The 14,080-nt window shown below is 53.4% G+C and overlaps 1 protein-coding gene across 5 annotated transcripts in view; it reads right to left on the bottom strand.

Annotated features, from left to right (window-relative positions):
* Window positions 1-14,080, bottom strand: part of DGCR2 (DiGeorge syndrome critical region gene 2) — a 94,889-nt gene that overhangs the window by 23,109 nt on the left and 57,700 nt on the right. For 2 of the 5 annotated variants that reach the window (XM_059140411.1, XM_059140409.1), the window contains 4 exons: window positions 12,599-12,724; window positions 10,021-10,240; window positions 8,250-8,326; window positions 354-530 (listed from right to left, as the gene is read on the bottom strand). In XM_059140411.1, coding sequence (XP_058996394.1) covers window positions 354-530; window positions 8,250-8,326; window positions 10,021-10,240; window positions 12,599-12,724 — 600 coding nt within the window. The remainder of the gene's footprint in view (window positions 1-353; window positions 531-8,249; window positions 8,327-10,020; window positions 10,241-12,598; window positions 12,725-14,080) is intronic. The other 3 variants (XM_059140412.1, XM_059140410.1, XM_059140413.1) reach the window with 2 other exon arrangements.

Below are 14,080 nucleotides of genomic sequence, written 5' to 3'. Positions count from 1 at the left end.
ACCACCACAAGATGTGGCAAGTCCTCTGTCACCATTCTTATTTAATCTCTGAACAACGTGGTGTGGAGGGCAGGAATTATTACTTCTATCCTGGGAAAGAGAAACGAGGGCTCACAGACATGGCCTGCTTCCCAGGTTCTCGCCCTGCCCCGACAGCAGTGGTGTATGTTCAAAGAGGGGGGTAAGCCAGGCAAGGAGCTCCTGCCGCCCTGCTGTGACACAGGGGTCTGCCTTAGTGCATTGGGAGGTCAAAGTCTAGTCAAGGTTGACACCAAGGTCCAGAAATCCATACTCCTGTATTCATGAAAAGCACTTCCTTACAGTTCCCTAGAATCATGGCCAAGGGGGCTTACTTCTTTTACAGAGAAACGAAGACTTCTCATAGCAGTTCTCTGCATGCCAGCTGTGCAGGTCGTGGTGGCGGAGAGTGGGGAAGTGGAAGCACTGGAGTTGGGCGCAGAACACGTTGTCGCTTTCCGACATGGCTGAGGCGAAGATGGGGTCTGGGGGCAGGAACACCTCTGAGGAACCTGGGGGGAAAATAACATGGTGTCAACAGACCAATCGCATGCAGTCCTTGTGGGGACCAAGGCTCCCCCTCAAGCTGGACCACAAGTCAGAGGGCTTGTGGGCCTCCCCGTGCTAGGTACACTGCAGGTACAGCATTCACGGCCTCCCCTAGTTCCCACGAGCATAGCTCTGGGCAACGGGATGAATAAAGTAACAGGCTAGAACACAGTAGCTTAAAATGTTCGCCCTCATAAGGATAAACAACAAATAAACAGGAGCGGAGGGACCCATCCCAACGGGGTTATCAACTAGTAAATGAAGAAGGGCTCAAAACGGCACCCACTGCACGTGCCAGGACACACAATTCAGAACCGTGCCTTTGATGACCCAGCAGGGTGATCAGCTGGCCAGGTGAACTGGAAAGCGCCGGCTCCCTGGGAACCCCTCCCAGCTCCAGGGAGGCTCTGTCACTACCTTAACTTCTGCCTTCCAAGCTGGGGACCAGGCAATCATAGAGCATGCTGCCCTGGCAGCCCAGAGTGGGGGTGTCGGAGTGCAGGAGAGGGGGCCAGGAACCTCTATGCTTCTCATTTGCAATGTCCCAGGAGGTGGGACTCTGGCCATATCTGTGGCACAGCATAGCCAGCTCCCAGAGCCCACTCTCTAACTCAGAGAACCCTTCAACACTGGACCACCAAAAGATGCCTTGAGGCTAATCCAGATGTGGGTCACTGGATACCCTCATTTTACTGTGACAGCAAGGCGGTTTACCCTTGGACAGCAACAAGGTGTTCCCACGCATGCCTTCTGAACTCTATTTGCTCCCAAAACTAAGCATGGAGGTCAGTTTGGAAGAGCTAGCGAGTTTGGACGTGGGCCCTCATCCTGTAGACACTGGGAACGTGGCCTTCCAGCTCCCTGACAAGGGCAGGAAAATGGACTTTGGGGAAGCTGATGGGATAGAGGCCCACTCCCCAAATGACAGGCACAATGTCATTGATCCCCTGCTAGGGGATATTGGGGATCCATGATCACAAAAGGACCACGGAAGGTGGGTAGGAGAGGGGGGCTTCTCACACCATTTGGGGAGACTGCCTCCAATGCTAAGAGTGGGTGCTGCCACTCTTAGCTCCCTGCTCCCCAACGAGGTCTCCTGTAACCCTCGTGTGCCCTCTTCTTCTCCTTCAGATGTCCCTTCACTTGACAGAAGCCTCCCTTCTTAAAAACTGTTTTCTTCACTATTTGACTTCTTGTCTCATAGGCTGAAAATGGAATAGATTCATCCTGTCCTTTATTTAAAAAAGAAAAAAAATAGTCTTCAGGGGCACCTGTGGCACAGTTAGTTAGGTATCGAACTCTTAGTTTTGGCTCAGGTCATGATATCAGGGGACTGGAATTGAGTCCCACACATCAGGCTCTGCACTCAGCATGGAGTCTGCTTGAGATTCTCTCGCTCTCTCCCTCTGCCCCTCCAGCTCATGTTCTTTCTTTTTTTTTAAATTTGACATACAGAGATCACAAGTAGACAGAGAGGCAAACAGAGAGAGAGAGAGGACGAAGCAGGCTCCCCGCTGAGCTGAGAGCCCAATGCGGGGCTCAATCCCAGGACCCTGAGACCATGACCTGAGCCAAAGGCAGAGGCTTTAACCCACTGAGCCACCCAGGTGCCCCCTGGCTCATGTTCTTAAAGAAAAAAAAAAAAGTCTTTAGCCTTGAGTCTAGTCACCAGCCCAGGGCACAATGCCAGCATGTGACTACAAAGCTCCGATCAAGGCCACAGATGACCTCTCAGGGTAGAGTCCAGGGGCCCGGCCCCCACCACCTGTCCTGCCCTTGACTGCCTGGAACCTGCCTGAGTCAAGCTGAGTGTGGACGGTGTGGTGGATGAGGGCGGCCCCAGTGCCAGCAGGCCATGCACGGACGGAGCGCACAGGGAGGGCAAAGTGGAGCGAGCACCTCCCACCTCCCAGGTAGACATCGGACTACTTGGGTCTCCTCGCTCTGTGCTGGTCATAAGCCCTGTTTACCCTGAGGTCATGTAAGCTGCAGTTTCTTGAAACCAGTAACTTAGAAGATCACTTCCTCTTTGCCAAACCTCGTTCCTTTCGGGTCTTCATTTTATGTGCCCTCTCCATCCTTTCTCTGCCAGGAGCTAAATGAGGCTAATCCCAACACACCCAGTGTGGTCTTCACTTAGCATCACTTCACTTAGCATCCCCCCAAAATTCATGGCCACCTGGAAAAAATATGTGGACCTTATTTGGCTCTCAAGGTTAAATCATCTGGGATCTGGAGTGGGTCCTAAATCAAAGGACCAGTGTCCTTACACCAAGGGAGAAGAAACAGAGAAACATGTGGGAAAAGGTCACAGACAGAACAGAGCCCAGAATGTGGCTGTCACAAGCCAAGGAACGCCAGAAGCCACTATGCACTGGCAAAGGAGGAACTCCCTGAGCCTCTGGAAGGAGGTCGGCCCTGCCGACACCTTGATTTTGGATCTGTCCCCAGAACTGTGAGAAAGTAAACTTAGGTTAAGCCAGAAGTGCGTGGTACTCTGTCAGAGCAGCCCAAGCCATCTAACACAGCCTCCTAATCGTCTCCCCGGCTGATTTAACAAATGCCCGCAGGCCCCAGACTGTGAAGAGGCACTTGGGGTACACCGGGCGACAGCAGCAGGCAGAGATCCTTGTCTTCCAGAGCTCACACCAGGTTGGGGGGGGCGTTGTAAAGGCCAGAAACAGATGACTAAGAGACCCAATGAATGAAGTATATGTGATGTTGGAAGGTCACAACTGCTCTAGATCAAAAGAAATCTAGAGTGCAGAGATGAATGCAGGCCTCGGAGCAGTGCCATGGGAGCAGAGAATGGAGGGGAGGGGTGACCAGGCTTGTGCTGGGAGTCCCATACCACATACAAGCTCACTGCTTTGCTAGAAGGATTCAAGGGGCCCAGCTTCTAGTGGCAGTCGTATTACAGCAACACAGCATGGTACTGCAGCAGCAAGAGAAGGGGACAGCTTGGGCGGGGTCTGGGGGCATCCAGGCCAGACTTCCCGAGCACTCTCCCATCTAGCAGGAGTGTGTGGGCTTTGCTAGCAGCAAGCTTCAGCAACACGGATGTGGCATTTATGCCCAGAAGAGCCCCTGGGGAACCTTGATTCCAGGCTCACCATTGTTCATGTGTTCCAGGTGGCCTGATATAGTAGGCTCCACCTAAGCCCCAACCTGTCCCAGGCACCAGCCAGGACCAGGCCAGCTGTGCTACCTTCTCCTGCACCGTAGTGAGCCTGGACCTTGGGAAGGAGCATCCCAGGGAGGGCTTACAACAGCAGCAAAGGAGGCATGTGGCTAAAGAAGGGGAAGAGTAGAGGACCCTCAGACAGCTGTGTGAGGAGATGGGGGTGGGTGAGGTCGGCAGCAAGAAGATCAGGCTGGAGATGTGTTTGGGAATTTAGGTGGGTGATGTTAGATCTGGTGGCTGTGACCTGGTGACAAGTGATGAGATTCTGGACAAGTCTAAAAGGGCATGAGAGGAACACCTAGGTGGCTCAGTTGGTTAAGCTGCTGCCTTCGGCTCAGGCAATGATCCCAGGGTCCTGGGATCAAGTCCCACATTGGGTTACTCGCTCAGCAGGGAGCCTGTTTCTCTCTCTGCCTGCCACTCTGCCTGCTTGTGCTCTGACAAATAAATAAATAAAATCTTTAAAAACATAAAATAAAAAGGCATGAGGTCATGTGATCATACCAGCAGACCCCCCCCCCTCAGACCACCTCTGACTGCTGCCTCTGCAGGAGGGCCTGCTGAGTGGCAGCAGCTGCTCCCAGACACACCCACTCCCTCTGTGCATAAGCTGTCCCTAGCCAGGCACACATGGCCGTATGCAACAACACTGAATTTCCTCTGCTGGCACCCCCATCCTGCAGTAGGCTGACCTTCATTCCTTTTCTACTCTGAGTGTTGTCTGCTTCCCCACAGTGGGCTGTCCACCTCCTGAGGCAGGGCCTCACCTTCCCATACAGTACCAGAGCCCCCACAGAATGGGCCTGCCCTGGGGCCCACAAGGGGCTGTGGGGATCCTCCCAAATGCTCCTCTACTGGAGGGCTGCCTTCCTTCAGCAGAATGGCGGCCTGGTCCCAGCTGACTCTACTCCAGCTTGATGGTCACCAGAGGGCAGGGTATCTGCACTGTGCCTTCAAGGCTCACCCAAGTCCTGGTCCTCCCCCAACTGCCTCCTTCCTCCCTGCTGACAGAAGATTCTAGATCAGGATGGGTCAGGGTACATGAGAGGGTCACACTCCCTGGGTGTGGGCACCAGGGCCAAGACAATTGAGACCACAAAGGGCCTCCTAAGTGGCACGCATGGCCTCAGCCCACCAGTGACGGGAGTGAGCCCCTAGAGGTGGGCATGCTGAGGTGGGGGAATAACGGGGGCCAAGGTGCTGGACTGAGCAGGTCTCAAATAAGCGAGTCACACAACGTGGACACATCAAACACACAGTATGCTTCCATTTTTGTATTTTAAAATAAATATCACATATAATAACCAGAAACTGAAATGATACTTTTAGCAGCAATGATGCTGGGGCCCTGTGGAATGGCTTGTGGGAAAACAGGGATGATTCCCTCTGGAGAACACAGATCTCTTTTCAAACTTCGGTCACCAATGTTAAAAAACAGCACTCCATGTTCCCTGGTGGCAGCAGCTCTCGGCCTTGCATGGCACCCCAGGCCCTGGGTGCTGCCTCAGTGTCAGGTTTCAGCACCCTGGGGTAAGGCTGACCTGCTGTTCAGAGAAGCTGGAGGCAGGGCCTCCCTCTGAGGCGGGAGGCCATAGGAGGAGGCCCCTCTCACAACAGAGCTCCACACCTCACATGCACCTGGGAGTGGGGTACCTGCAGACACGGTTAAGCAGTATGTATATGGGGATCATACTCTGTGGGCCCCGCTGTGCTGATACACAATGGGTTATAAAACACCCAGGAAAACGTTGGACAGGATGTAAATGAAGTGAATATTTTTAAACATTTCCCACAGCGGCTTCTGACCACCATGGCTTCCTACCACCATTCACTCATATTCTTGGGCACAGTCTTTTCTTCGGGGCAAGTTTGCCATTAATGGCAAGACTTAAATCTACTTCCCACTGCCTTTGTGATGCATCACCTAGGGCCCACTTGTCAGGTCCTGGAGCATCCCCAGGTCTGAAGCAGGTGGCGCCTTGCCAACAGCTCTTTTTATAAGGAAAGGTGGCAGGCTCTGCCCCCAACTCCTTCACTGGGGCTGGGGCTGTGTTGTCAGCGTTGTCTTGCGCTGGAGTTTCTTAGCAGAAACCTTTTAAGATGCTTTCGGGATGGACACTTTCAAAGAGACACAAAAGCAGAGGAAGAACACAATGAACTCCCACGAAGCTCTGTCCTGCATCACAGCAGCTCGCCCTGCCCGTCCATCCACAGCACAGCACTATGGTCACGCCTCTGAAAATCCACAAGTCAACCTCTACTACAAATCCAGATTCTGCTTCCCTATTGTGCCCTAAAGTTTTTATGATTCCCCTCCCAATCCAGGATGCCTCGGAATTCATGTACTCCATTTGGGTTTTTGTTTTTTTCTTTTAATTTCTTTGAACCCAAAGCAGGGGTGCCTGAGTAGTTCAGTGAGTTAAGCATCTGACTCTTGATTTTGGCTCAGGTCATGATCTCAGGGCCATGGGACTAAGCCCTGCGATGGGCTCTATGCTGGGCATAGAGACTACTTGAGATTCTGCTTCTCCCTTTCCCTCTATCGCTTCCCCGCCCTTCTCTCTCTCCTTCTCAAAAAAACCCCAAACAACAACAGTAACAACAAAATGAGAAAAAACAGCAGAAAAAACAGGACAAATGATGTTGAGCCGTGTCGAGTATCCAGGCCAGGAGGAATCTTCTTTAGCCACATATTCATTTTGTGGCTACTACTGGAATCCAGAACCACCAAGCCCACTTGGGAAACCACGAGCAGCCAACACCACGCCGCACCCATGCCCGTGGAGAGCTGCTAGACATTGGCACCACCTGTGCAGGCGCCTCGCTCTTGCCTCGGGCCCCTCGCACACTGAGCCACTGCTGCCAGTGTCAATACACTTTTTTTAAAATTTCACGTTTGCTCTCCAAATGGCCCAGTGAAGCCACAGAGACAAGTATGGCCATGAAAGCCCACCTGGAGCCTTTGCTATTCTCGCCAAGGGGGACAGCCCCATGTCCCCCAGAGCAGAGCATGCTATCATGCCCTGCAGACTTGGGTATTCTCTGCTTACCAGTGTCAAGAAGATAACCGTGTCCAGGAAGTGGCTAGACTATCCTGAAGGCCAGCAACCTCTGCTGGGGTCAGGGCAGCAGGCCTCGGCCTAGGATTCACTGCCCATGGCTGCGATTAGGGCAATGAGGAACTACTAGATTTAGCTTTCCCAAGGTACCTGGTGACACTCGGGCCTGGAAACACAAAAGCTATTTACCTGTCTACTATTCTGGTGGGACATCTACACATTATACTCACAACTCTTCTGAAAGACCAAGTTTGCGAATTTGGGACCTGTTTTCAATAGGATACGTGGAGGACACAAGAATGGGGTGACCTCCCAAGCGGGAGCAAAGACTGGTAGGTGTGGTCCCTCTACTGGGGTCTGCCGTCCCCGTCTCTGCTCCCTGCCCCTTTCCAGCTGCCAGGCTCAGCGTCCCAGTCCTGCGAGACCCTGTTCTGTCCCTGTGAGTCCCTGTCCCTCTTCAGGGAATTTAGCTGCCTGGGGCTTTTGAATACCAATCCTGTCTGTGCCTCCACCCCCTCTATGTAAAAACACAGCCTGTCTCAAGGCCACTCCGGTTGGGAAACAGGTGGGCTCTAAGGTCAGTCCCCCTTCGTTCTCTACAGTGAGGTGCACAGAGTAAGATGTCTGGGGTCCCTGGCGCTACCCTTCCTCACCTGACCTTCTCAGAGATACTTAAGAATTCCGCAGCGGGACCAGGATGTTTGGGGAAAAAGAACAGGACCCAAGCTCAAACCACAGGTTCAAACAGCACCCCAAAAATGAGGCCTGACAAGGGGACAGGGCAGGGGAACATAGCTCAGGCAGCAACTGGAGAGGCCACAGCCAGGGCCTGGGTGAAACCTGCCAGTAACCAGGGCGATGGGGTAGTAGGGGAGGGACAGGGACAGGCAGGGCGCAGGACTCAGTTGCCCACACCAGACATGCTTCCTTTATGTTAAGCTGGTGTTTCCAAGTAGCTCAGCATAAAATCTTTAAAGTAACACACGTGTATACACACACACTCTCTATTTTAATTCCATCTGCCTCATGACTTTCCTACCAGTTTAGAGTCTCCTTCTGGATATCTCTATCCTAGAAGGCTTATCCCTCCCTCTCTGTGAGCTGCACACTCTGTATGCTCATTTTTATACCCCAATTAAAGGCCTTCTCTTAAAGGGAAAATGGACAGTCTAGAAATCTGGCCAAGTGAGAAGGAAGCACAAGTTCCAGAAAAGGCTCTAGCCCCACACAGGGCCTGAAACAAGGGCCTTGGGGTGCCCACCCATCATCATGGTGCTCCCCACAGCCTGGGGCCCGTTCCTCTCCATGAGCCCTGCACCAGGCATTGCTGGGGAGAGGGTGGGGGGAAGTGGGGAGCCCCCAGCAATAGCTTCCTAGTTAGGATGATGCCCCCCACCCCAGCCCAACTGCAAACCCAACAACTCTTCAGAAAGACTTACCCTTGAACGCTACCTCCCAGCGACCTTCCAAGGAGTGGTTCCGGCTGGCGATGACATACTGGTAGCCGACCCACAGCCTGCAGGAGGGTGGAAAGGTAGCAGGCCTCAGCACAGCAGGGAGATAGCCATGGACTGGGTGTGAATGCACTTTAGAGTGACCTTTCCAATATCAAGGTTGTAAAGCATTAATGATTTTTTAAAGTTCTGATACTTAATTTTAATAAAATGCATTAGAAGTCTAAACAATAAATTCACAGGGCAGAAAAGGTTGTACCTTGGCTAACTCCTGCCAAGCCCATTCTTATTGGCCGATTCAATAGTTTTCACATTCTATGCAAGACCAATCTTATAACTGGGGCATACAGAGCCCCATGAATACAACTCCGTGAATTTACCAAAACCACAGAATGGCGTGCTCTGAAGGGGTAACTTTCATGGTATGTGAATTACATCTCAATAAAGCACAAACCCGTGAGCATCTACAGTGCAGTGCTGGGTGAAACCATGCTCATGGTCTCCAAGTTGGTCTCCGCTTAGAGCCAGCTCGCCCCAGACCTGCAGTGTGCTTCTGAGCACGCACGTCACAGCACTGAGGGGGCCATGCTCATGGACCTGGCCGACTGCCACAACCACCTGCTGAGTGTGTGCCTCTCACCCCAGCCTTCTAGCTGCAGCCCTGGAGATGCCTGCCAGCAGGCCCAAAGCCACCGTGGGAGCGCTGGCCCGATGCCACTCTTGTCCCTTCAGTCTACTGCCATGCACACAACAACCCTGGTGAGATAGGGGGCTTCCCCAGCCAGTGGGCTGAGCCCTCTCACTTCTCCGTGGACTCACAATCACACTGTGATCTAGAAGTTATTTTGTAGCTGTAGGAGGAGAAACAGCAAGGTGATTGTGAACTGCCAACATCACAGGATATAACAGGAGAGCCTGAACCCAGCCAGGGTCTTGAAATGAAGGCTCACTCTCCATCTGCGGCTGTCGTTGTGCTCCTACAGCAGCGTGGCATCCCTGAGACGGGAGTGCTGGCCATCTGGCAACCCCTACATTCCACTCTCCCACCCACCCCAGCAGCTTGGAAGAGGCAGCAGGACACCACCTCCAGAGAAGAACTACCACAGTCCTCAGCACACACCTGCCCCCCAACAAGACCCTCAAAACTCTGGGCTTGGAGATGCTGGCGGCTGGCTATTCCCACATTTTCTCTACAACGTCACAGGGCCTTGGGGTCAAGAGCCAGGCTCTGGAGCCAGGCTGCCTGGGCATTACCAGCTAACGTGTGCCTGTGGTTATATGTTCACCCACCCTGGACCTGTCTTCTCACCCACCAGCCTCCCGTGGTTTCTGGGAAGACTGTACACAAGTGTGCCGATGGAAAGCACTGAGCACAGGGCCTGACAGAACCATCTTCCTCGGAAGAAACCCACACTCACTTGTATGGCCCTTCTGGCAAGCCCATGAAGCCCCATCAAACAGCCCGTCCCAACACAGCTGCAACTGGACCCAGATGGGAGCCAATAGGGACCAGCCCAAGGGGGCACAACATGGCAGCTCATCCCTGCCCCTCTAAGAGCTCCCAGCATCATCCTGATGCCTGATCCAAACCCCAGATCTCTATTTGTTTCCAGTGGATAGAGCTGCCATTCCCTAGATGCCGGCCAGCTAAGCTTGAGGGGTATCATGGGTGGCCAGAGGCTACATCCTTAGTGAGCATCCTGCTTGCAGGGAAGCAGCCTGACCTCAGGCCTTGGGTCTCCAACCCAGGACTCACTTGTGCTGGTCCTGCCACGCGAAGCTCCGCTCTGGCTGGTCCCATTCCTGGGCCAGGACGAAGCGCAGCTCCTGGTCGGTGGAGAAGGTGGCAAGGGAGCCGTTCACGCGCTGGCAGGTCTGCGCCGCGTCCCAGTAATTCTCTCCGCTCAGGTAGACCCGATAGCAGCTCGCTGTGCCCTCATAGTGGTGCCACCCTGTCGGGCACTTCCCTAGGAAACATGAAGCACGGGAGGGGAGTTGTCCCCTAAATTAGGATCCTCACTCCAAAATGCAATGAGACACGCTGCATCTGAGGTCAGAAATCACCCCAGGGTAAATGAGGCTCGAGAAGCAAGCTCTGCTATGAAATGCAAGTTTCTCAAAGACACAGATTCAGCCCAAGGCACAAGCACATGCAGGGACTCAACTGATTTCTGTAAGGCCTTTGATTTACTTGGCAGGAAATACTGGCTGTCCAGTGCAGTTCAGTAAAGTAGATTTCATTCTCGGGTGAAATGTGGTTGACAAGATGACCAGCTCCCCATGCCTGCTCACTGCAAGCCTGGCGGGGGCGAGCAGAAAGGCTCCCTGCCCACACTGCTCCCACTACCCCAACACCTGGCTCTCTGGCCACTCTGCCAGCAAGCCCACTGCCTCCCGAGCCCAGTCCTTGGCCCTCATTTTCTCTTCACAAGGGTATTGGCCAGCACTCCCCTAAAATAGAAATGTAGGGGATGAGCGCTGGAAGTGCCACTGGGATCAAAGGACCAGCCCCTGCCACCCACAGACAAGAAACCGAGGCCCAGTATTTATGCAGCAGGCAAAAGCAGAGTAGCCAGTGGGGCCTGCATCTCCCTGAGGGGGGGGCAGCCCAGCCCAGATGTCTCCTCACCAGGTGGGCCCACCCCCCCGGCCGGGAAGACTCCTGTTAGACTGTGTGGCTGGCCTCATGTAAGCTCTGTGACCCGTTCCACAGGATCTATAACCTTCAAATGCTGCAGCACCTACCTCCTAAGCACACATTAATGAATAATAATTTTTAACAAAGCCAGCTGTTAACAGAACCCAACTTTTTAATGAATCTACGTCCTGTGGACTTGGTGAAACTTCTGCAAGATGGATGCTCATGTTTTTACTGTTCAGAGCCTATACGTGTAACTTATTAACAAAGGTACAGAGATTCCAAGAGGGGAAATGGCAGCTCTGGCCTGGAGCCAAGGAGGCCAGCCACAGCTATGCTGCAGTGTGAAGAGGGGGACAGCGCCACCTGCCCACTGAGGAGGACCCGCTCACATACTGCTGTGCATGCACGAAGGCCGGTCACTGGGGACCAGGAGCCAGGCCTGAGCTCATCCCTGCTTGGAAGGTGCACGGGGTGCACGGCATATCCCTGCTGAGTGTGTGGCATGGGCTAGAGGAGCAGGGGATCCCCAGGGGAGGCTTATTATGGTTCTGAAGCTCCCACACATGATGTGTCCCACCTGCCACACCCCCTCCAGGTACGTTCCGCCTTGTCTCCAGGCAGAGGTGGAGACACCAAGATGCCAGAGGCCCAGCTTCCAGCCCAGGCTCCTCACCCACCACCCTGGGATGGGTCTAGAGGGAAGCAGGGGTGGCAGCTGACAGTGGGGAGCAACAGGAGTGAACATTACTTTTTATTGGCTCAACTTTTTTTAATCATTTGAAATCTGTGGAATTATTAACCTCAGTAGCATCAGTACCTGTTCCAAAAAAACAGCTAAGTAATGAAAAGGGCAATGTGTGGGCTGGGACTCCACAGGACTGAGTCCCCCTTTGGCTACATGACCTTGGGTGGGCTGACCTCTCAGAGCCTCGGTTTCTTCACCTACCAAGCTTGCCCAGTGTCCCTTCAACTACAACAATCTTTGCAGTTCACAGTTATTATGGATCAAGGCCAAGAACAGCATCAGGGTACGGGGGGCGGCTGATACCAGCTCTGCAGCTCTTTCAAGCCCGGTCAGACAACCCAGGTGCTCAGGTCTGAGCTCTGAGATAACCCCCAGGTGCTGAGTGTCCGTGTGTGTGTGGCAGGTTGGAGGGTTGGTATTAACATAGCCAACAGCCTCCTAGGCCCTACAAGACACACGTCACACGGCAGTTCCTCCTGTCTTGGTATACTGTACCTATGTATGTCACTACACCTGTCTGCTTACGACGGGGTGGTTTTGGTGTGGCTTTTCGATCTTTCAACCTTCTTTAATCTTGTAATGCTCCTTTAAAAATCTTAATGTCATGGGAGTTCATTAGATAATTAGTCTCTTCAAAAACGGTTTAGATAAAACCTCCCCTCCCCGTCAGCTGGACCTGATCTCTGGGAGCCTATTACTTCATCTACCAAAAAGCAGCTGACTTATGGAAACAAGCAGCCCAGTTCCAGAGCTGGGTTCGCATCATGGCTTCACCTCTCAGAGGCTGGGGTGACCTGGGATGGGTCACCGTGCAGCCTCGGTCATCAAAGGAGGCAGACAGCCCGACAGCCTTGAGGGGCCATTTCTAGAGGCCAACCCCTCGTCTGGCTGTGTGGCGGGCCGCACAGGGCCACAAGGCGTAAGTCTCAGGGCAGGTCTGCAACTTACTGCTGAAGCGCACGGGCTGCGCCACATTCACCGCGTGGAAGTGCTTGGGGTCGCTGCCTCGGGCCCGGCCCGGCCGCGGATCCACAGCCTCCTTCCCATGGTAAGGACGGGACTCCCCAGTCACTTCTGAAAGCAAGAAGAGAAGTGGGCTGTCAGCACAGCTCACGCAGCAGTGAGGCACACGGCCGCACGGGACTCTCTGTGGCTGGTGCCAAACAAAAGCACAACATAGCCTCCTCGGGGCTGGGAAAACCAGGTCGAGCGGAAGGCAGCACACAGTCTAGTTACTCAGGTGTTTAAAGTCTCAGAAACCTTGCTGCTCAGGCCCAATGGATCACATGTGCTCCCTACGGAAATTAGTCTTCATTTTTTTAGTACTATTATGGAAAGAGGTCTCTCCTTCATTGCGTTTTCTAATGGGCTGCTAGCACAGCACAGGGCTAGTCATTCCCGCAGCAAATCCCTCAGCAGCCCTGGTTCCCTGGCGCGGGGTGGGGAAGTCTCTCCAAAGGCCAGGCCGCCCCTTGTACTCCAACTTGGGAGCCTCCCGTGAGCATGGAGGGGGAAGCACTGTGTGACACCGTCCTCTGCACTACCCGCACTGGGCCTGAGTTGATGGCTGAGGCCCTGCCTGCAGGTTCCTCTCAGTGCCCCAAGGCCAGGGCCTTCTGACATTCCTGCATGGCTCTTGGGCACCCGGCCCATGCCCCGCTGTGCAGATGGCCTCCAGCACAGTTAGAAGTGTGAACAGGAAGCTGAAGATGAGGCAGACTTCTAGTTTCATGGATCATGATCTGATAGCAATTCCTAAGCTAGTGCTTCCACAGTCTCTCTGTAGAGTTCTCCAACCCTGAGAGCACCACTATCCACCCTCTCAAAGGTGAGGGGTGATGCGGGGACGTGATGTAATGTACCCGAGGCACAGGACACAGCCAGGGGCAATGTCCCATCCAGACCGCCCTCCTCCCTCCTCTGCCTGCATGGGAGCATCTCAGTGCACAGTGAGGACACCTGGTACAAAGTCATGCCAGACAGCGGTGACCTTGGTCTGCAGGGCAGCAAACAGAAGGAGGCGGCTCTGCTTCCCCAAGGCCATGTCCAGCAGGCCTGAGGCAGATGACATGGGCACATGGCATGGCGGGTGGGTTTGTGGGAGACCTGGCTCCACGGTGCTCCGCTTGATGGAAGCTTCACCAGCTATCTGATCCTGCTCGTGTCGCAGACTCTAACACTGTTTTCATTTCATAAATAATCTGTATTTTCCCTCATTGTAAAATAACAAATCATGCACGTGAAATAATAGAAACACAGAAGTCTGAAAAGCCAAAACATAAACCACTACTATGCTCAGTCTGCCGCCCTTCCATTCTTTTTTTCTGTACAAATCCCTAAAAGTACTGGGATCACATCACTCTATTTTATGATATGCTTTGTAAGCTTGAACAGAAGCGGCCTTCCATATTCTCAAATGCGCTTAAGAAC

This window comes from Mustela lutreola, chromosome 11 (genome assembly GCF_030435805.1).
Source record: "Mustela lutreola isolate mMusLut2 chromosome 11, mMusLut2.pri, whole genome shotgun sequence".
Taxonomy (NCBI): domain Eukaryota; kingdom Metazoa; phylum Chordata; class Mammalia; order Carnivora; family Mustelidae; genus Mustela; species Mustela lutreola.
The sequence above is the reverse complement of the archived record's forward strand: the minus strand, read 5'-3'. Positions and strand labels throughout refer to the sequence as shown.